The sequence below is a fragment of the Morchella importuna genome, assembly GCF_003444635.1.
Source record: "Morchella importuna strain M04M26 chromosome Unknown Morimp01GS002, whole genome shotgun sequence".
Taxonomy (NCBI): Eukaryota; Fungi; Ascomycota; class Pezizomycetes; order Pezizales; family Morchellaceae; genus Morchella; species Morchella importuna.
Genome location: NW_025763399.1, coordinates 1,214,579 through 1,238,247, shown reverse-complemented (window position 1 = coordinate 1,238,247; position 23,669 = coordinate 1,214,579). Strand labels below are relative to the sequence as shown.

General features: G+C 47.8%; 4 protein-coding genes across 4 annotated transcripts; 3 read left to right on the top strand and 1 right to left on the bottom strand.

The window, feature by feature from the left end:
• Positions 1-3,128: 3,128 nt before the first annotated feature.
• LAJ45_01216 (uncharacterized protein) lies at positions 3,129-6,656 on the top strand (the record flags this gene model as incomplete). The annotated part of the gene is made up of 5 exons (XM_046110811.1): positions 3,129-3,383; positions 3,463-4,330; positions 4,402-6,062; positions 6,133-6,136; positions 6,217-6,656. The coding sequence occupies 5 exons, from the start codon at positions 3,129-3,131 to the stop codon at positions 6,654-6,656; spliced, it is 3,228 nt and encodes a 1,075-aa protein (XP_045975989.1).
• A 1,198-nt stretch (positions 6,657-7,854) lies between these two features.
• Positions 7,855-8,444, top strand: LAJ45_01215 (uncharacterized protein; the record flags this gene model as incomplete). Its single annotated transcript, XM_046110810.1, has 3 exons — positions 7,855-7,871; positions 7,934-8,048; positions 8,229-8,444. 3 exons carry the CDS (start codon positions 7,855-7,857, stop codon positions 8,442-8,444), a joined length of 348 nt encoding a protein of 115 aa, XP_045975988.1.
• A 1,692-nt stretch (positions 8,445-10,136) lies between these two features.
• LAJ45_01214 (uncharacterized protein) lies at positions 10,137-11,411 on the top strand (the record flags this gene model as incomplete). The annotated part of the gene is made up of 1 exon (XM_046110809.1): positions 10,137-11,411. One exon carries the CDS (start codon positions 10,137-10,139, stop codon positions 11,409-11,411), a length of 1,275 nt encoding a protein of 424 aa, XP_045975987.1.
• Positions 11,412-13,721: 2,310 nt separating this feature from the next.
• On the bottom strand, positions 13,722-15,903 carry LAJ45_01213 (uncharacterized protein; the record flags this gene model as incomplete). Its single annotated transcript, XM_046110808.1, has 5 exons — positions 13,722-14,357; positions 14,520-14,636; positions 14,697-15,293; positions 15,366-15,587; positions 15,649-15,903. 5 exons carry the CDS (start codon positions 15,901-15,903, stop codon positions 13,722-13,724), a joined length of 1,827 nt encoding a protein of 608 aa, XP_045975986.1.
• Between the last annotated feature and the right edge of the window lie 7,766 nt (positions 15,904-23,669).

Genomic DNA, 23,669 nt, shown 5'->3' with positions numbered 1-23,669 from the left:
GGAACGTGCAATACAAATGTGGGTGTCGATAAGGCTCTTTGTGCTATACGCGATGCTACTATGTCGGAGGAGCTGGTATTAGGTGTGGCATCGGTTAGTCGGTCTGTAGGCCACCGAGTGATATTTCATGGCTATAGAATCGTTGATTGTAAAGTGTCGGACGTGTCGTATGTGTAGGTGGGATTCGGAGGTGGTTGAGGGTCGTAGGCTGAGATGTTTAATGGGTACTGTTAGACTGTGTGCTCTGGTGGTAATGCGGAGGGTGTCGTGGGTGGAGAGAGTGATAATTGAAGATTAAGGTGGACTTGGGCAGCCAAAGACGCGGTGCCAGAGAGGTTGCTCGACCTCCATGGGAGCCGTCTGTATGTGGCTGTCGTAACCGAGTGGGCGGGTGTCGATGTTGTGCAACAAGGTGACGACGCTGTGGGCCTATATAGTTGTCTAATGTAGCTGAGTAAGCGGTGTGAGGAGGTCGAGGTTGCACAGCCAAAGGAAGACGCTCTTGCTGGAATGTCGCGCAGCCTGGCCAGCGTGTATAGGCCGGTGTCGGGTAGCGAATGGTAGTTTCGATGGGTGCGTGGCCGGCGGTGGCGGGTTTCCCGAGTGATAATCCATGATTGGGGTGGAGGTTGAGCACGCTTGTGAGGTTGCGCAACCTGTAGCTCCGGCGTCTATATGTCGGCTGTCTGGGGTAGCGTACGGTAGGCGTGGTGTCGCTGGAGTGGGATGTCGCTCGATCATGGGGTGTCGAAGTTGCGCAACATGGCATGATTGAGGTCGTGTAACCTATCTGGGGCGTCCGCTTTGTACTCTCTGCCGTGTCTGAGTAGGACGAGGTGTACGAGGTTACAGGACGTGCCAGGTGTCGGTGTAGGAGGGTACGGTGAGGTGAAGGGGGAAGGTCTGCCTGAGATGTCGCCTGTCGGCTGTAGCTGCTATCTGGGGGTAGCTGATACTGGGTGTGGTGTCGCTGGTGGTCGTCTTGCCCTCGTGGAGGGGTCACTCATGGGGGTTGAGGTTGTGCTACATGAACAGAAGCGCAATGCATGGGCGTCTATAAGGCGCTTGGCGTGTAAGGCGCTTTGCGCTCACTGTATGACTAAGTGGTAGTGTCGTTTGGTGGAGTCGGCTATAGCTAGGGTTGGAGGTCGGCGTCGCTGTATGGGCGTTGCTCCTAGAGGCCGAATGCTAACTGTCGGGTTGGTGTGTCAATGCACTCGGTCGGCAATGCTGAAAGTCGGAGTGCACTTCTGTCGGGATCCCGACCGGAGCGAATTCCGGCTCGGTCACGCTTTCGCCGGGTCAGACACTGTTAAAAGGGGGACCCTGACCCGGGTGCATCGTGGAGGGTTAGGAGTATTTACAAGAAGTTCTGCTCCCCACATAGCACCCAGTCCTAAATACAGAAGTGCCCCTGTAGGTGGGACAGGCGAAGGAAACGTAGTGGTTAGTTATACAATGTCTGTACTACGCATGCCAGGGTAAGTCGGCGGAGGTGCCGCACAAACAAATACCTGACGATTCACCGCGTAGTATAGGCGTCCCCATCACAGATATCTCTAGCTAGCTAGTTCTTCTCTTGTCTTGTCTACTACGAATCAGAATCAATACATTCTCTAATGTTTGCCGAAATCAGATTCGTATCGTTCGACAAAGCAGAGCTGTCTCGTGCACAGCCTTCTTCTGATTGGTCAATAATCGGGTGAGTACCTTCTTTTCTGTGTCCAGCTGTTTCTTCCTCATCCGGAAATATGGGAGTGCTACGAAGCAACGGCCCAAAAGAGATAAAGTCGTTGCGACTCTTCCGTATCAGGAAGAATAGGTTCGCTGGACACAGAAAAAAATCCGGCAAGTACGCAGAAGCTGCGTGAGATACGAACCTTGGCGCCAAGGGATTTGGCTGGGCACGAGATCTGTCTATTTTTTTTTTTTTTTTTAAATCATGTAGTTTTATTAGTTCTAGGTACAAAACTCTGCATGCAGTCTTAGACTATGGCATAAAAGTACCTCTCCCCGACTTTAAGACAGTGAAGCACAACCCCAGATGAACAAGTGAGATAAGAAAAGTACTGCGCGAACAAATATTCGAGATAAAAATAGGAAAACTGACAGTCTGTCTCGTGCCCAGCCCAGATATAATCACGTGGCGCCAAGGATCGTTCCTCTCACTACAGCGTCAACACTGTCTTCACTTACTTAGGGGCAAGGATACTCCGTTTCCCTGCTCAGCGATATCCCACTCAGCGAAAAGGAGTAATTTGTGTGAGGCGGCGGTGGTCTCTCATACAGCTATCGGTAAAATTATTGCGTTGGAAAATCGGCGTGATCGTCGGTCCCTGTTTCCGCAATAATTCTACCGATAGCTGTACTTGTGTCCAGGAAAAAGAACCAGAACATGCAAGTGAGAAAGTTAGGGATTATTTCTATGGAGTGGCACCGATCTTCCATACAAACTAGGCATTTAAATGTTCTGGGAACGCGAATACATTTTATCCCTGTGATAAACAAGTATGTAATTACAGCCCTTCATCGTCTCTTGACGATTCTGAACAGGGGTTCCAAGTATGACAAGCAACTGCCAAGTTGCGAGATCTCCAGCCCTTTTAATTTCTATTGGCCCAAAGTCCCTGTTCTTCAACTGGCAGTATTAGAGGGTTTAAGCCACCAGATAAATATTATTGGAGGAGTCCTATTGGCTTGTCCAGCCACAGAAACCCTGTTTTTAGACACCTGTTTCTACAATAATTTTACCTCTCGCTCTATTTCCAGCAAGAACCAAAAAGATCTGCGTAAATGATTACCAATCCTGCGTTAGTTTTGCTCTTTTGACCCTAGACCGCTGATCTTTTTTTGTCCGACGATCTTTTTTAAAAGGTCGGGTGGCTTAAACGACTGTAGAAAAGTCATGCAGCCAATCAGAAGAAGGCTGGGCACGAGATAGGACTCAGCATGATCGCGCTCGATTACAATGGCTATGTTCACAATGGCCACATACAACATGTATCCAATAGGAACGCGGTCGTACAAACGTGGCAGCGCCCACTCCAAACAAAGCTCGAGCGGGGATCGCAACCTCTTCATTTACACACGCGCTATATATCACTGTTGACGCACCCACCCACGAAGAAATGACACCCGCTTCCACACAGCTTCAGGAGCTCAAACTGGACACGGAATTCATTGATGGACGTTACAGGCATACGATCGCCGAAGAGCCTGTAAGATACGAGACCTGGACTCGGACCGAGATCATTGGAGAGGGCGCATTTGGCACGGTTTATAAAGAGACCTGTGCAGAGAGGAGGAATCTCAGAGCGGTCAAACAGCTCAGGAAGTCACTCGTGAGGTGGAATGAAATCGCAATCTTGGCACAACTTCGCTCGGTAATACTCCCTAGGAACATCCGCTTACTCGGTGGAGGACGAACCAGGCTTGCAGACTAACTCTGTCTTTTCAAATTAGTACCCTGAGCATTTTGTTATGCTGTCAGGATGGTTTGAGGACGGAATTAACGTTTATTTGGCGATGGAATACCTTCCAGGGGACCTGGACGCACTGCTCAAGGAACAAGACCTATCCGAGGATGACACGAAGAGGGTTACAAAACAGATTCTTGCTGGTCTGGAAATATTGCATGACAATGATATCTGCCACCGTGATCTGAAGCCAGGTAATATCCTGATCGCTCACTGGATACCACTTTCAGTAAGGATCGGTGACTTTGGTGTCTCCAAACACTTCGACGGCAACACCGAAGGGCGAACCACAACAGGGACTAGACCCTTCATGGCCCCGGAAGTCTGGGGATTTGGTGATGAAGATACCAGTGTATACACCACAGCAGTCGACATGTGGTCTTTGGGATGTTTAGTATACTTCATGCTGACCAAAGAGCTGCCGTTCCCCGAGACGAGAAACCTGATTAACTTTTTATCTGGCCGGGACCCGTTTCCACCGAGTACCGCAGTTACACGGAGTATCCCACACTCAGCAGTTGGCTTCATAGCTAGTATGCTTCAGCCCTCGCCAGCGAGCCGAATCCCCGCATCAAAAGCTCAACTGCACTCTTGGCTTTTGATCAAGAAGCAGCATGAGACCATTTGGAACCATATACTCCCTGACGCAGGTAAACAAGCCGCCAGACCCAAGCCCAAGCAGATCGCCAGGTCTATAAAAGATCTTGTTCTTGGAGATAAGAACGAACCGGTTCCTCTGGACTCGCTGGGTCCAAAGACGCAACCCCAGGTTTCTGCAAAGAAACCGGCCCCCGTAGACTGTCCACCAGGTCCAGAAAAGCAACCGCGGGCTTCCGCCTCTGTTAGGCGAATAGGTAAGAGAAAACATGCCTTCAGCATCTCTGTATTCCCGATTTTTATGTACGAGGGCTGATCAGGTTTCTAGAAGCGAATCAACATCTATTAGTGTCGGCTGCTGCGAGCGGCGATTGCGAGCTACTTATAGAGCAACTGGGGAAGGGAGCAAAACCGATGGAGGATCCTGCGGGATATACGCCAATATATGCAGCTGCAAAAAATTGCCACCTCCCCGTCATCAAGCTGCTGCTGGAGAACGGGGCACATCTAGGCGTGGAGGGCAGTCGTCAAGTCTCTGCCCTGCATGGGGCTGCTATAGGGGGGAATCTCGCAATAGTCCAATACCTGGTAGACAAAGGGGCCGATATATCATTACAGGGCGAAACTAAAACCAAAGGATGGACTGCTCTATTGCTCGCTGCGAGTAATGGTCTTGTGGACATCGTACGGTACCTACTGGACAGAGGCGCTGATATTTCCGAAAAGATGCTGGATACTGGGAACGGACCATTACATCTGGCAGCGCAGGGCAACCATCTTGAGGTGACGCTTCTATTGCTGGAGAGAGGTGCTGATCCGTCGGTAAAGTCAACGGATGGGTATATGGCTTTCCATGTGGCTGCAGAGTTTGGTTCGATCGATGTATTAAAACTGCTGTTTGACAAAGGGGCGGATGTATCAGTCCGGGGTGGAACCCCAGGATGGACAGCTTTAAACCTCGCTGCGCGATATGGACGTTTGGACAACGTACGGTACCTACTGGACAGAGGGGCTGATATTTCCGAAACGATGCTGGATACTGGGAACAGAGCATTACATCTGGCAGCGCAGGGCAACCATCCCCAGGTGGCACTGCTGCTGCTGGAGAGTGGTGCTGATCCGTCCGCAAAATCAACTCTCGGGTTTACGGCTTTCCACTTTGCTGCACAATTTGGTTCGATTGATGTATTAAAGCTGCTGTTTGACAAAGGGGCGGATATCTCGGTGCGGGGTGGAACTGCAGGATGGTCAGCGTTACACCTCGCTACCAATAATGGTCACTTCGACAATGTACGGTACCTTCTGGATCGAGGTGCTGATATTTCCGCAAAGATGTTGGACAGCCCTTCTGGGAAAGACGCTTTACAGCTAGCAGCGCAGGGCAACCATCCCAAGGTGGCGAGTCTGTTACTGGAGAGAGGTGCTGATCCGTCGGTAAAGTCAAAGGATATGTTTATGGCTTTCCACATGGCCGCACAGTTTGATTCGATTGGTGTATTAAAGCTGCTGGTTGACAGAGGGGCGGATATCTCGGTGCGGGGTGGAAGTGCAGGATGGACAGCGTTACATCTCGCTGCGCAGTATGGTCGTTTGGAAACCGTACGGTACCTACTAGACAGCGGTGCTGATATTTTCGCAAAGATGCTGGACATCTCTGGGAAAGATGCTTTACAGCTGGCAGCGCAGGGCAACCACCCCGAGGTGGCGAGTCTGTTACTGGAGAGAGGTGCTGATCCGTCGGCAAAGTCAAAGGATATGTTTATGGCTTTCCACATGGCTGCACAGTTTGGTTCGATTGAGGTATTAAAGCTGCTGGTTGACAGAGGGGTGGATATCTCGGTGCGGGGTGGAACCGCGTCATGGACAGCGTTACATCTCGCTGCCAATGACGGTCAATTGGACAACGTACGGTACCTTCTGGATAGAGGTGCTGATATTTCCGCAAAGATGCTGGACAACTCTGGGAAAGATGCTTTACATTTGGCAACGGTGGGAAACCATCCAAAGGTGGTGGCTCTGTTACTGGAGAGAGGTGCTGATCCGTCGTCAAAATCGAAAGCTGGGTTTATGGCTTTCCACATGGCCGCGCAGTTTGGGTCAATTGATGTATTAAAGCTGCTGGTTGACACAGGGACATGTACAGATATATCAATCCGCGGTGGAACTGCAGAATGGACAGCGTTACAGCTCGCTGCCAGTAATGGCCACTTGCACAACGTACGGTACCTCCTGGATAGAGGTGCTGATATTTCCGCAAAGAGACCAAAGACTGGACGGGATGCTTTACTACAAGCAGCGGATAAGGGCTATCTAGATATAGTACGCTTACTGCTAGAAAAAGGCGCGAGTTCGACCTCTACAACTAAAGCGGGCGAGACAGCAATATCTTTGGCTGCTACCAATGGGCACACAGACATTGTACGTCTGCTCATCGAGTGGTCCGAAAGAGACATGACAATACCTTTCACTCAGCTGGATAATCTCAAGCTCTCCGAGCATCCAACGCAAGACCCCACTTTAGCTAGGAGCGAGGATGGGTCTACCACACTGTGGAACTCTACAATAGGATCCTCCAGAGTTTGACCCCCCAAATACCTCAGGCTCGGACCTCTCCCGTGTCTGATAATGGCACCCGACTCCCCAAATCTCTTGCACAATTTCAATATCCCTCCGAAGCCACGATCCTCCTCCAACCCTGCAATCAAGCATTGTCTATACCTGCCCTCGCCTACATTTCTCAGCGAGTCGTTTCTCCTATCTCTTATCAGCTCCCCGTTTTTAATTAGATCACTTGGGCTTCCAGCTGCTCTCTCACATCATGTCATTTCATGAATGCGTCTTCTTCTGACCTCTCCCATACCTTTTGAGGCTGTCATTTTCGTAGTTTCAGGAGTTTGCGGTATGATATAGGTGTTGGTGTTGGGGGGGATCGTACGCGGGTCTCCTTGTGTCTTCTGAGCTTCTATTACATGTCAACAAGTCATTTCCTATATTTTTCTTACTTTGCACTTTTATCCTCTTCTTTTTTTACCCAATGATCCGCGGTCGGTGATGAGGTAATACTACGAGCAGATCCCACCTTACAACACTAGCCAACCCAGAAAATGAGTGGGTATAGTACATACATGTATCTATTATACTAGTGTTATAGGAACTACGGAACACTGTTCTAAAGACTTAAGACAGTGAGGAATACGAGTGACGGGTTGTGATGCGAGGACGGTCGGGTAACGAAAGGACAAGCATAGAAAGGTATCGGGTAGTGTGTGGGCACGCGATGTTACCACACTAGTGTTATACTATTATGACGGAACGCTTACTATTGGGTGTCTCACCCGGAATAGAATAGGAAGCGGGGCTTACGGCTGTAGGCTGTTCTACTTAGGGAAGTAGGTCTAGGATAATAGAATGGTACAGCCCGATGACTGGCAATTGCAAGGTTCATGGTTACGTGTCGGAATTAGAATGGAGGACGGAACTATGCGGGGGCGCTTTTCTATCTGGGTTAGCTTCGGGAGCATTATCTTATTCTATTATTGTTGTATCAGTTAGTATTAGAAAGCGGGCCTTGGCATAGGTTCCAACATGTATAAATAGGGCTGGATTCTGCGAAGACTTGAGGGCATGATAAAACCATCAAGTCAAGGGAATCCGGTTTACAATATCACCAGTTTAAACGCTACAGAATTATCGCTTAGCACTAGCCATTTTCCTTAACAACTAGGTAGAGCAGGCGAGAAAGAAGGGGGGTTTTAAGTAGACGATACCTTCGTCGAACGTCATGAAACAGAAATCACGGTATACATATAGAGTGGAGTAAGCATTCAAATTCGGCTATAAGGCTTAATTTACATTGTAAGTGCAAACGACGGGTCCACACACCCCCACACCCCCGCAGGCCGCTGCCCACAACCGTACATATCAGAGAAGCTATGCACGCGATCATCCTCCAATTGCCATGTAACGTCTAATCTAGTAAGTCTTCTCCTTTACTTCGCGGCCAGGGAAACCTGGATGATGCCCGTGCTCCTTCGGCCGAGTATCGCTCCCATTCCGCGCCATCCCCTTAACCTCCCCCCAAATTATGGTTGCCCGTAGTAGGCGTCATAAAAGATTGATGAGCTGGGGTATATGTTCACGCTGATGCGACGGTAGATTGCGATATCGATGCATGTATTCGCTGTGTTGTCAATCACGATATATATCCGTATAGGCAGCCTTCCTATTCAAATAATGCCACTAGCATCAATGGTCCAGGGAGAGAGATGTGGAAATTCAAGACGCTCGCTTATTTGGGGATCGCATCAGCCAGCAACGGTTGACAATAACGTAGGCGGCGCATCCATGTATGAAGCAAGGGGAGGTCATTAGCAGCATGTCTCCTCTTTCGACGCGGTGGCACGGGCGGGACGGTGGGCGGGGTGGGGTGCAGGGAGACGGTCAGTACTCTAGAACTGGAAGAAGATTTAATTATATATATATACATTCCAGGCCTGTACTCATAGATTTTTCAACAATTCAGATGCTGGCATGATGGAGGATAATAGCACACTGATCGAAGGTATGTATCATGCAGGCCCGAGGAGGGAGCCGGGGTGTGACGGTGAAGGGATTGTAATTGGCGTCAAGGGAGGAGGAAGATGGGTATGTACATGTAGGAAGGATTCACACGATATCGCTGGGTGACAGTGGAGTATCGCGATGCTCTCTGACAGCTGGGAAGTCGCGCGCTGTCTCGATGTCGACTCTGCAGTATCTGGGTGTAGGGTCTCTTTGCGCTCTCTAGATCAAGTGCGGGGCTTAGCCTCGGCTCCCTGAATGGCAGGGATAGGCCGAGTGATATCTCATGAGTGACATCTACAATGCACCCCTGTAGCTTCCGGCCACCCTGACGCTGATCAAAAGCAATAACCACACGCCCTGTTTTTGGGGGAATTATTATTATTACTGTGTCTGCAATTCATTATACAATCTTAAGCTTACCCCAGTGATAACCGAGTATAAAAAGCGAGCCTACTGACCTACGATCCAACAAACCTATCAGGGACCATGCTGCAGACGCGCGAATCTTGGCAAGCAGGAATCTTGGCAAGTATAAAGTAGAGTACAGTTGTCTCTGGGTCAACGACGAAACCGGTCCGATGGCGAATAGGCCAATCGAAGCCAACAAAATCGCTCCGACCCTTTTGCTTTGACTGACTATCAGCCCAAAAAGTAGTCATTCGTCATCGAGCCGGTTTCGTCGTTGACCAAGAGACGAGTGTACTAGTAAGTAGGCATCTTGGCCAAGTGCCACAACAAACTCCCATATATGTACCCAGCCACACATACAAACCTCATTTACATAACAAAACTCTCACCCCCATCCTCTGCACACATTTCATCCATCAGTTTAGCCAGTGCACCATACCCCACCCACCAAAACCCCATGCACCTCTCGCATAGCGAGGTGCGACTGTACTCGCGACAGGAAACAAGTACCGAAAACGCAGCTACATTGATTGGTATATTTTCCAATACTCTAGTAACTCCAGCTAGACCAAGACTTATATTTCCGGGTGCTTCGTATCTGCTGTGAGCAGTGCTAAATAGAAGCCGTGTTAGAAACCGCTATGCATGGATCCGTAAACAGGATCTAGAATCATATTATGCAAAGGCTCTTTGTCAGCGAGATACTCGGGGCAGGTAATAAGTACCGGACAATGAAGGTTCACCAATGGGCGCCCGTGCTAGGCGTGAACTACTGCATGAGGAGGATGAAATGGTTGGCTAATCGCGATCGGCTATCGCATCCGCGGCGCCTCAGATCTGCGCCGGTAAGGATTGCCTCACGCCACTGGCAGGCATTCCAGTCATACGTTCAGGCAGACAGCCAAGTCCGCCAAGGGAGACCTGCGCTGGCACTCCGCCCTCCTCTGGGGGTCTAGGGGAGAACTCGCCTAATATTGAAGTCTGTTGTTGATACTTTAAGTGTGTTTACCCATCCTGACTACTCTACGTGACAAAGTACCTATCAACAGACTTGAAATTTTTGCCAGTACTAGCCTGCATCTCTCCTCTCACATGGACTTCACCAAAGGACTTGAACAAAGAGCATCCTCCGGAAGAAACCTTGCCTCCGTCGCTCCCAATCGCGGAAACATCACGTTCCTTGAAGACAGACCTGTCACGTTCTCGGGATATCCACCCGGCGATGGGTCCCATGCAGTGGACCAAATGGACCTTTGCTCTCAAGGGGCACCAACTCCCCTAGGCACAGACCTGGGAGACGACGAGCCAACAGCAGCCCAACATCGCGCAACGCGAGAGATGGAAGCGAACGACGGTGACTCTTGGGAAACTATGGACGGAGTAGGTGGTGAGCCCGGGGAGGGTTCGGACATGGATTCCCCACCTACACAAGAACCCGTCGTCCAACACATGCACACGGAACCGTCCCCTCAAGAATCAGGAACGAGGCCGAGGACTGATACTAGCGCCACGGACGAAGTCGATTTCCACAGAAGGTTATTACGGCTCGAGGAGGGTCATAGGAGGCAAGAGAATTCCCTTGCGGGGGTTCACGGAGGCGTTACCGAGTTGTCAACTAGGATGGATCGAGCTCAGAGAAAATACCGGCGGCAGCGTAAACAAGATCGGAGACAACGCAAGAACGAGCGGGAAGAAGATCTGAAACAACGTGAAGAAGATCTAAAACAACGAAAGAAAGACCGTAAAAAGGATCTGAGACAACGCAAGAAGGAGCGTGAAGAAGATCTGAGACAACGCAGAGAGGCGGAGAGGAATCATCAGGAGCAGCTTACGCAGTTGGTTGGGTCGGTCAAACAGGCCGTTGATCTGGCCACTGAAGCCGTTAACCTGGCCACCCAGAATAATACGGGGGGGAGGTTCGATTATAATTATCCTACTTCATATGGGTCTGACGTCCCACCTTTCATGTCGTTGCCCGCAGCGGGTACTGTGCAGCCTACGCCCTTCCACACCGCGTACAATAACCAGCGGCCCCGCAATTCGAACGGTCAGCGGAAGAAAGGGCGTATCACCAGCGGCTGGGGCGCCGCCGCCGCGCACCCGCCCTTTGCCAGCACTAGCACATCTGCAAGAAACACCTGGACTGAACCTGCCCGCTACCCTCTCCCCGACGGAGTCACAGGGCCAGTCCGCACCATTCATTGTGCTATTAAAGTTTACTCTACTGACACGATGCAAACCCAGCATGCTTCATCGCCAGAGGCATCATCTAGTACTGTGTCCGGCAGTACTGGTGCTGGCGGCCGCCTGCAGATCGAAGCAGCGGGACCAATTTACCCGCACCCTTCCGCCCTGCACGGTGTCTAGGTATTATAAGGAGTGAGGGAGTGCGTCATGAAAATGTATAACAAGCTAGTTAAAAGGTTATTGGTGGATTGCTGTATCTTACAATTGCTCGGTCGGATAATACATCCCTACAGTACAGTTATTCCTCTACCTGGAGATAATCATAGCTTTATCTAGCCAAATTGGAGCCGGCATAAGATTACCTTCCTCTGGGGATAGATAAACAGGAAATGTTCAAAGAGGCCCATATTACCCCGTTTCACCCCCGGTTAACCGGTGCGGGCAGATGATTTACATGCCTACTCCCGTAAAAATTCTCACCGACCATACGACATGGCTCTCTTCTAGTAGTAGCTATATCTGATTTGTAGTGTAGTGGATAAAGTGTGTAGAACCTCATATATGTGCTCAGGTTCAACCCATACTGAATTTTGTTTTTTTATTCTGCGAAACAGTAAGGATTATCTCTTACTGAGGATAAAGATAATTCATCCCTCCTGGCACACTATTCTTTTATAGCCATCTCCAATGAGGGATAAACAGGGCACTATTTCGGGACAGCTAAATTCTTGCACCTCAGCGCTCAGGACAGGTAAATTATCTTTTCGAAATTGTACAGTAGGGACATGTAGAGTAGTTAAGTAGTATACTGCAATAACGTGAATAGAGAGTTTGCGATTTCGACCCGGGTCGCTGTCCAGTCACAGGATACCCCGGTTGCGCCAAGAGCTGACGGACCTACAGTTCGAACAGACCTCCTGCAGTTCAGTAGGATTGCTTTTGAGACCTGGTGGAAATGGCCAATCGGAAGAGAGCTGTTATACTCCGTTCATCTAGACACTCATTTGGCCAAATGAGCGCCCTATCGAACAAGATGATGGACGGGGCCACCCTCTGGTCAAATGGCGTTTTGATCGGTTGTTGATCCAATGATCAAGAGGTCACTTCCGATAAACAAGTAGGTTTCGCATTATTTCTAGTAGTACCACATCGACCTCATCATTAACATCTCTCCTTGTCTAGGGCCGATGTCTAAGCCTAGACTACCCACCCCCCTCGAGGACAATTTCAGCAGAGGTAGAGAAGAAAGCGGAATTTATTCCAATGAAAAAGTATGTTTTGTCCTTGCATGGTCGACCTAATCATCATCGAGCATGCCAAAACTAGGTGACCTCGGGGTCCTTCGGGCAAGGACAGGTATGCAGTGTCCCCCGACTCCTTGTCCTTTTATATCATCCTCCTTAAAACACCTTTCGAGAGCTCCATGCCCGGTCACGTTTATTTCATGTCATGTGTCGGGTTGTTTTATGCTTTGTAAAGATTCTCCTTTGCAATTAATCGACAGAATCCACCTCTACTTGATGGATGGAGTAGCGCTATTACGCAAGCTTGATGGATGGAACGCCCCATTCTACTTAATATGTGCGTTCTGAAATCATCAATCTTGACTGATTGTGCGCGCACTTGGCCAAATCGACGTCTTGGTCATGATCAATGGATCTGAACATCTCTGTCTCACCAAGCCACCAACGGTTGATCCCTGCAGCGATCTTGTTATTTTATATAGCGGGTGCAGGGAACCCTGCCCCTGTCAGGCCCGCAAAGTTTCTGCGTTTAGCAGGCCGTCATGGGAAAGCGAAGCAATGACAGCTGAACTAGGGAAAAAACAAAGTTGTTATATGTGTGCATGACACTGCATGTATATAGTGAACCCCTCTTGACCCTCCCCCCCCCCCCCCACCCCACTCAACCCCTCACGACCCCTCTCGACCCCGCAGCTCATCTGCGCTTCTGACCACTATTCCGCATGCTGTGCAAACAGTTCAGAACTGAACCAGGCAAAGTCGAAATACTCCTGCACCGCCCGGGACAGGGAATCTCCTCCCCCCCAAGCGGGCCCGTCTTGCTGCACAGGGTATTGACTGGTGGCGCGCAGTTCAATCAACTGTAGACTATGTATGAATCTAGGGGTGAATCTTTTAAATACCACCTCATCTCGTTTTTAGCGCAGTCCCAGCTATTTACCCCCACCTATGTATGGTTGTGATAGAGAATGGGTGACTTCTCGAAAGCACCGCACCCTCCCTAACCTCTACCTACTATACAAAGAATAACTAACCGTCTAAGGGGGTAAAGTGAACTTGCCTGGAAAAAAGGATGAGATTTGAATAGGTATGCGCAAGATCGCCGAGCATGTATTTACACGTCTTATATAGGTCCCCTGGGGTCTCTGACATTCGAGATCAGAGATGAAAAGAACGATAATGATTCAATATTCCTACAACAAAGCACAAAGGATAAAAGGAAACATAAGAAATATACAGCAGGAATTTACCGGCCAAATTTGTAGCGTTCTGGCCTGTCCATATCCTCAGGATTAAATTGTTTTTTCGTCCACGAGGGACCATTATCAAAGTCCCTTCCTCTGATGAATGGGTGTTGAAGAGCCACAAAGGCTGACAAACGCTCGTGTGGGGCAGGGCGCAACAGCCAGAATAAAAAGTCTACAAGAGTGCGAGGTGCCGAGGCAGCGGACAGCGGGCGCGATGGAAAGTCTGAATTACGAGATCCTCTGCAGTACTGATCTAACCCGCCCCAACTGAGATTAACCTGTGGACTGGTCAGTGCCGTAAAGTAGGCCGTGCCGCCATCACCACCGTTATCGTTATCGTCATCCTCATCATCTTCATCATCATCGTCATCATCATCGTCACCCCAATCTTGCTTAATACAAAATGGTGGTAGGCCGGTAAAGATCTCATAGGTAAGTGTTCCCAAAGCCCACATGTCGACTGCATCAGTGTAATGGCCCTCCGTCAGGGTGCCAATCCCTAGCATCTCTGGAGCCATGTAGTTTTTCGAACCAATCATAGTTTTCATCAAACTAGCACTTTGAATCGTTGACTTTGCGAGGCCAAAGTCTGAGAGCTTGAGCTTTAAGGGAACGATAGATGCGACAAGCACGTTCTATTGGGGGCATTCATCAGCGGTTGGAGTCGTAGGCGATAAAGGGAAGGAAGGTCAAATCTGTGGCTTTAGGTCGCGATGACATATCTTTTCTTGATGCAATATATTGAGTGCCTTCAGGATCTGCGTACTTATCTCCCTACAGTTGTTTTGAGCACGCACTTTATCCTGCAGCATATAGGCATGCAAGTCCCCTTCAGGGAGATATTCCATGGCGATAAAGACTGCCTTTTCATCGTCCTCGTACCATCCGTAGACTTCAACGAATAAATCGCGGTACTACATATATACAAGATGGGTTAGCCAACGGAACCCCGGGTCTTCGGCAGAATCCATTACCTTTAGCATGGCTATGAGAGTATTTAACTCCCTTCTGATACTTTTCTTATCGTTCTGGTAAACGGATCGCTGGATCGATTTGACAGCGCGAAATTCTTGTTTATTGGATACCTTAATATGTCTGAACACTTCCCCAAACCCTCCATCCCCAAGCCTTTTATCTCTCCTCCAGACCTCGGTATCCCCGTTGATGGTGTGTGTAACGGTATTTTTGTCAAAGCTCGCATCATATTTATATGTAGAGTAGTTCCCACCCTTTGATATTTTCACAGGCGTAGGATCGATCCAGGGGTGCTGAAGAGCATCGGAGGCAGATAAAGGTTTGACTAGAGCTGGATCATATCCCATTATTTGCTTTATGAAACTTACTAGCATATCCGGTGCGCATGCCTCAATCAAATGGTGCTCGGGGAAAGATGCCGGGCGACCGGGGTTGGGGAATGGTATGGTTCCGGTAAACATCACGTGTGTGAGCACCCCCAAATTCCACATATCAGCCGCCTTGGTATATACATCCGCTGATGGCTCGGTGCAAGCTGTTATATCGAAGCCAGAAAGCTTGACACTCAGTGGAGAGATGGATGAGATATGTATGTTCTAATTCAATACAATAATCAGCCTTCCTCATACGCGTCGAAGGGACATAATAAAGTTGGATAGAAGACAAACCGACGACTTTAGGTCACGATGGCACAGGTCCATGGCATGCATCGCTTCAAGCGCTTTTAGTATCTGGGTAACTACTTCCCGGCAGTGTTCCTTGGCCCTGACTTCGTCCTTCTCAACGTACGACTGGAGGTCACCCCCACTAAGGTATTCCATGGCGATCCAGATGGTCCCTTCCCTCTGGTTACTGTACCATCCAAGGAATTTGGCGAAAAAATCGGGATGCTGCGCGGGGGGTAGCTCTAAATTAGCTAATCAGGGCCCAGCTTTGGATAGAGAAGCGTACCTCTCGCAGTGCTATCAACGGAGCCAACTCCCTCTTGAGTGAGTTTTCATAAGTACGTTTGACCATACGATACGATTTTTTCCCAGGGCCCTTGCTACTATGGAGAAAGTATGTGTCGTATTCGCGCCCAAGAGTGGAGCCGGTCTTCCAAGCCTCTTTCTCGTTGCGGCAGTCGGTGTTTATAACAACGCCTTTGTGAAACTCTGCGTCATATTTGAATTGACTGAGGTCCGGGTCTCTCAAAGGTGACGCCATTTCGAAGTAGCAATGTAGATATCTAGACTGGAAGTTCAAGGTCTCTAAACTGTTACTGTAGGTCGGGTTAATTGTGAGGGCGAGAGTGCGATACTTATGCGAATCTGATGTATGCACTGCTCGTAGTTCCGGAGTGTTTTTGGACGCGGTTGGGTCTGCAAATGGGCCTAAACCGCGCATACATAATTTGTTGGCATGCAAACCCAGAGTTTGGAAACGTAAAGTAACTACGAGTAGAGCTAGCTTGTAGGTTTGTCAGGATAGTAACAAGAGTCGGTACCTGATGCAATACCCACCCTAGGGCATAGCGATAGAGTGTTTTAGTTGGTGCTAACTTTGTTGATTCTTCCATACACCATACTTATGGCACTCTGACGTCCAAACATTGTTTGGAAATGCATCTAGCAACTATTCTAACAGCGCTTCCCTACATAGATTGCCATTTCCCTACAAACCAGTCAAAAATCCTGGCAAATATCGCATGCGAGCCTTAATCATGATGCCGTGGCAATCTATAGTTTAGAAGTTCCCCATTGTACTTATGGGCTCTGAATATAGCGCACAGTTTCGGGGGTAATGCGTTGAAAGCCGTACCATGGTGCCACTGATCGAGAGGACCGAAAGTTGCGCTCGATCTGAGCCGGAATGATTGATGCTCAATCTGAAGAGACACTCCTCTTCAGTTCAATTGATTATCCCTGAGGTAGAGTGTTTAAGCTCAATTGACCTTTTTCCTTCAAAAGAAATGCAAAGAAAAAAATATGGGGCCAAGTGTCAGATCTCGATGAAACTAGATCAGTCCCAAAACTATTGATCCTAGGCCTGATCATAACCTCGTTGGCTTTAGCAGAATAAATTTAAAATGTTGCGCGATATTACCGAACAGCTTTACCTACCTCCGTTGAGAAACAGACCAATTACCTGTGGCCCCGCCTATAAGTGCAATTCTAGAGATACACCTGGGGCCTTGCTCAGTCCAGCTTAGAATATCGAGCTAAGAGTGGTCCAATACAGCCGCACCTTGGTATGTCGTTAGCGTATTCTGCGAGCCAAACCCGTACGCGTACGAGATAGCAAATATACGAGACAACAAATAGTTTTTAGTGGAGAAGGGCAGTAACTGTCTCGCAAATCGGTACGAGATAGCGAGGTGCGACTGTACCTCAGGATATCAAGGCGCCTTATCCATTGAAGGCATGACTGTTGGTCTACCGGTGGTTTTGGGTAAGTACTGAGACGCCCTAAGCGATACACGTCTCTATCATCATCCCCTAAGTCAGAGAGATTGTCACTATCCCGTTTCAGTGAGAGATATGGTGCCCAATGACCAATATTTGAGCTGGGCTCTTCCTAGCACTTGAAGAAATGTCTCGTGTTGATTCCCCAATCTCTAATTCAGGGAGAAGAATAAAGGTTTACAAGTGCCCTGGCAAGATTAACTGCAATCAACAAGCGATCGCAGATTGGTAGCTCCGAAGGACGAGTTGATATGACCTCTTGAAGTGAAAGAGGTTGGCCGAGACTCGAACCAGGAGTCGGAGCGGATTTGCGACGAACCCGAACTGTCGCTTGACCCATGGTTTGACTTCAGAGTTATTGAGAAGGTGTTTTGGTGGATCAAGTGCAAAAATGACGTCCTATAGCTTTTCATCGGCAGAGATACTCGGGTAGTTGACTTAGAGTTTCCGATAATTACAATATTTGTCCAATCTATAAAGATAATGGATGACCTCCCGTGGAAATTTAGGACTAGTTTAGAACCTAGATTTCCTGGCCCAACCAATCACATCGCCGCCTCCCAGGTTCCTGAAGTTTAGAAATCTGAACTGACGCTCCCCCCCCCCCCCCGACCCCGCCCCCACTCTGTTCAGATTCAGATCGAGGAATCCAATGGCTGCACTCAACGCGATAAGTGCGAGTTGTTAGTGTGATTTGTGTGGTCGCTGCACTCGACTGTCGCAAGTGGAGTTGGCGACAATAAAACGCCAAAAGACCTTCTTGGCTCAAATAAAAACGATGTGGGTTACTTCTAACAAATAAGCACACTAGACCACTACTCTTCCTTTTTCAAGCTGCATTGTTCAAAATGATTCACATTGTGTGTTGTCCTCTTTTCACGTTCTGTAAGAGAGTCTCCTCAAAACCACCACCGACTCAGCACAAGTTGCTAGAGCAACTACGGAGCGGGCTTTGGAAGAATGTCAACGGTGCTGATTTATCAGTGATGGGCACGAGACAAAATAAGACGAGATTTGCCTTGATTTTGTCTCGTCTTGGATCTGGGAAGGGAGAGTTCTGTCGTTGAAAACACTTGGGCTAGGCATTGCGCAAAGCCCTGAGAGGCCATAGATAACATATTTCAATGAATTGTTTTCATGGCTACACACTACCCCTAAAACAGGCAGTTCCGACGTCCTGTGTAGCGGGACGTTGATCATCCGAATTAATGCGGCACGCCATGAGGCCTTCCACGTCTACTAATAAACCCAATAATAGTTAGGGTTTAGGTTTGTATAGATTCGGGATTGGCGTAGGTATGTATCAGATCCGCTCCATTTTTCAATGTTTCGAGACGTCACGAGACTGTCTCGAGATTAATTATCTTCCCTACCTATAGGTCTCGTCTTCTCTCGTATCGTCTAAGAAAATAAATCCTCGAGACTTATTGTTTCGTGCGCATCACAATTATTTATCCTCTGGTAGCGGAGGTGAGTGTCGATAGCACTTGATTGGCTGCGCAAATTAGAACAGTGGATATGGATAGGGTCAGGGTTAAAAACTCACTTAGATAGTCACAACCCACGACCCCATGCACCTACAGTCCTGCCTACCCACGCTTAGTCTTTAGTATCCAGAGACCTCTTCTGTATTGAGAGATAACCAAGGAAGTTGGGCGGGTAGGTAGGATGCGCAACTCAGCAGCGCGAGCAAGCAGGTTGCAAGAGCAAGAGGATTGAGCGGGCAGGAAATTTGATCTATCAGGAAGACTGAGCGAGCAGGCAGGCCTGGCGTGCTGGCAGTTCTGAAGTGAAATATCCTGTATTTGAGTTGATAGTATTGGAAAACGCTGAGCAGGTGGGCACAGCTAGGCTCTGTAGTGAGTGATTGTATAGTGCGTACCTATAACTTTGTTAGAAGAATTGTTTGGTCCTCAAAAGATGAACGTACCTGGAGCGTGTTATTTTGGTTTTGCTGTGGGGGTCATGAATAGGGAGACAGGGAGCTCGAGAGGTAGCTGGGTTGGATTGTGCAATCTAAGACTAGGCTGCTGTAGCCTTCTCTAACTTAAGGTAGGCTTTACGATGACGTATGAAAAGGCATTTATATACGTCATGCAGAAATACTCGCTCTGCCACAATTAGAATTCCGTTTACTTACCCTCTTATTGTTTCTGGCGCCGCGGGCACAAATTCGAAACAGCTAATTAGACTACTCTAGAGGGCAATACCCCAACTACTTGCCAAATTTCTAAGTTTAGGACGAGATAAAGCCGGGCGGGTGGTAGCCGTCAGCGTTGGTTGTATTCTCGTGCTTAGCTGCCAAGCGTCATTTTATTGAAAAAATATATCTATCAGCCCAATCAGAGCTCTTTGCAGGCACTCATCTTTTAAAGTTCCCCAAGACGGGCATCTTTGGCTCCAGCTTGGCAGTTCCAGCGCTAACGAAGTCTTGAGTGGGAACATGGGATAGATACATAGTTACATGTGAACTTTGTACGGAAATGCCTCGAGTCTTGGGGCTGACGGAGGCGTAACCTCATGATCATGCAGGAAGATAACCTGAAAATGTTTTTATTGCATGTTATTGAGCTTGGGGAAGCAGTATAGTGTTTGACTCCTCCTGGAGATGCCTGAAATTGTGATATTGGGCCGGATATTTAACATGCATAAACACAAAGAATAAATGTGTGAGACGGTATCGAACTTCAATACCCTAAGCGAAAAGTCAGTTTCCAGATTTCATTTGTTCAAGAACATCCTCTCCTACGGAGGGGCTGGACGAATATAATTCTGACAGGTTTCGACAATTGCAAAGGACAAGAAATGAGCATACCTTTCACTGAGTTTGATAACCTTAAACCCTCAGGAAGACCCTATTCAAACCGCGGGTGGGGATGGGTCTACAACGTTGTGGTATTCTAGGGCGTAGACCTCCGAATCTTCATTCTCCAGACACCTCAAACTCAGACTTCTCCTGTATCTGATACATAACCCGATGTGATCTGATTATGGTATTATATTCGATACACACCCCCGTGTCTACTGCGCAATGTCACTCTCCAATTCCACGATCCTCCTCTGATCCCGCGCTGAAGCACTCTCTATCCCTGACCTCGCGTGCCTCTCTTTATACACACTTCCGGGCAAGTCGTTTCCCCGCCTCTATTAGCTCTTTGTTTCCTTTGATTCTTTCAGCTGAATACCGACCTATTGTCCCAAGTCATACTATCCTACGAATATTCCTTCCTTTGACCTCTTCCTTACCTTTTCATTCACCGAAGTGTGATTTTCAATATACGTCCATAGTCCAGGGGAGTTCGCAGGATGATATAGGCCTTGGTGTAGGAGGGTATTACGTGGTGGAAGTCCCTTTATTTCTACTAAGAATCTATTACATATATTAATAGCGACAGGCCATTTTGTTTCATTTTTTCCTCTTTCTTTGTTTCCTTCCTTTCTGAATTACCCCCACCGCTGAATCGAACTGGCAACGCTGCATTCTTATCCCTTGGGCTGCTGAGATGTGCAGATTCACGACCTTCCGTAACGGGTGGAGTCGTTCCGATTAGTAAGCGGCAAGTGATTTTCCATGAAGGAAGGGGACCATTTCGAAGCATTTCAAAAGATGGGACAGCTCCACCGATTCTGATCGAATCGAGTTGAAATTAAAGATATAAACTCTTCAACTATAATAGAATCACCGCATGTAGTTATTAAGAACCCGCCAGCATTATTAGTGGTGTGTCAAGGCTCATAGCGACCCGGATTTCCTACTTTTCAAAGAAAAACCAAAAGTTGAGATAACTCAACCAATATCTATTGGATTAAGATGATATTAAAATATAAGATTCTTTGAGTATGGTACACCTTAAATTTATAGACAATTCAGACCCGCCAGTATTATCACTGATGCGCTCCAGATTCTAGGATAAGGTTTCGGTAATTTTTCAGGAAAATGACAAAGGATTGAATAACTCCACCAATATCTATCAGATTGAGTTCAAATTAAAAATCTAGACTCTTAAAATACTATAGATGTTAAATATATAGACAATTCACACCCGAAAGTAATATCAAAAACGCGCGACAGGAGAGCGGGACCCACACCCGCTACTTTTCGGTGAAAAACAAAAAAATGAAATAACTCAACCAAAAATCACTCTAATGACATGAAATTAAAATACAATCTGGTGGGACAAAGTGTAATACAATCGAGTCATCAGCAATACCCGCCGTCCCTATTTTGCTGTTACAGTGTGGTAGTCTTTGAGGCAATCGTACTTTTTACATAGCGGGAGCTTACACAGAGTACACCAAACCTTTGTGAACCCAACCTTTTGTGCCTTTAATATTTCCTCCCTTTGTCTTGCTGGAGGCGGGTTCTTCGGGTCTCCATTCAGCTTCTTGTACCTGCAATACCAACACTCGCGCCTTGAACCCTTTTCCTCATAATAGTCCCCATAAAACCTCAGTTGCGCGGGTGGAAGTACGGTCATCTTTGTAACGTATGATTGAGATTTTGGAACTTGCGGAAGCTTGTTGGGGTTGAGTTCTTCCCAGCCAGATGCTACCAGAGCCTTGGATATAAAAAGTCTGAACTCTTTGTGGGACCGTTGCGGGTTGATGTTTCTATCAATTACTAGTACGTGCAAATTGCCAATTGCGGTGTCCATTAGGTATAACCAGAGAGCGAGCCATGTTCTCCGGCTCTTTTGATGGGTAGGATAATTACTGCTTAGCTAGTCCGCTATGTCAACCCCACCCATAAACTGGTTGTAGTCAGATATCAATTCCGGTATCGGTAGGAGTTTACGGTGTTCGTTCTTGGCAAATGGCTTCCTGGTAGAAGCAGCGTTTATACTACTTTTCTTGGGTTTGCGGCGCATGATGAGAACATATTGGCGGACGTCATGGATTGTTGTAAGAAGAAGAACAAGATTATTATCTTGCCATAAGACTGAACGGATCCCGTTCACAATCACTGCACTGAGTTGGTCCCACTCCAAGATCCAGCACTCGATACCTTTGCTGATATCCAATTCCTTAGGGAATTCAGCCCTATTTGCCCGTCTAGTACCAGCTGCGCCTATACTATAGTTTCTTAAATGTCTGAACAGAGGTATGCTGGTGAAGAAATTGTCCATATACAGTGGTGTCCCGATAGTAGCAACCTCGATAATAGCATATCCTCGATAGTAGCATATGTTTGGGCAATCCCAAACGAGTCGGTACGGGCAAATTTGTTCTCGATACAAGCATATCCCCGATAGTGGCACACGAAAATCCGTTTCCGACCATATGCTATATTATCGAGACTCCACTGTATATGTTGAAGCGGTGGCTTTCATAAGGAAGAAGGAAGACAAGATGGTAGACCGCTTGAGCTGTAGGTGAGAATCCGCTGTATAGAGCCTTTTCCTCAACATCGGTAAGGGGACGACCATCCGAGTTGAATAAAGAAAGTGATTCAGCTTTGCTGAGAAATACGAATGAATTTGTAAGTTGAGTAAACTCGCTGTCCTCATTTTTGGTCTCGCCTGAGTAAAATAGGAATGAATATGTGTATCCATGCTCACAAAGGGCGTAAACTTTATATCCTTCGTCTAATAGCTTATTAGGCATTTTCACTGTATGACTGTTGCATCCAGTAAATTGTACCATCATTTCGTCAAATACCACATCCGATGCAGGTAGATATGAGGTCCGGAACTGATCCCGTAAATGTGAAGCTAATGGTTCTAGATTTTTCCACCAGTCCCGTTTGCTTAGCTCTTCTTTGAAAGGCGAAATATGAAAAAACGGTTTAATCTGCTGATATGGATTAAGAGAAAGCTTTTCCATCGGCGGATGTTTGCACTCTTCCTTCCAGTAGTCATCAATTGCGGGAAACCGGTAAACACCCATATATATCTGAATTCCGATAAAGATTTTGAGTTCCGGCACCGTCAAATCAAACCAAGGCCTTCCTGGTGTACCCCCTCTCTTAATTTCCGCATATTCATTTGTATTTTTAACTATTTCTTCTAATATCTCTACGGAGAAGAACAACTGAAACAGCTCGAGAGGACTCGGATCTGTCGGCATATAGGAAGGAAGACATGGTTTTGCACTATGTGGAGGAGGTGGACTCTCAAAAAAATCAAACTCCGGTGGTAGAGGAAGGCTTTCTACAACTGTAGCCTCCTCCGAAGTCAACTGCTTCGGTGCCCGGGGTTTCCTAGGAGCTTGCGGCTTTCTGGGAGTTTGCGGCTTTCTGGCGGCTTTTGGTCTTTTTTGACCACGGGCAGCAGTGCTGGTTCGACCCTTTTTGGGAACCCGCTCATTGACATCAATATCTTCAAAAGGCTGCCGAAGAACTTGAACGTCAATAGCGATGGTACAGAACAGTTGCCAGCTGTACGCCTTCACTTACCAATTTAGGAATGTAGTGAATCTGCATGTCTCAGCAGTCCAAGGGATAGTAATTTGTGGTCGGGGGTCATATTTTCCTGGAGATCTTACTACACTGGTGATCCAGAGGTTCATGGTTACGGTATCTACATGGGG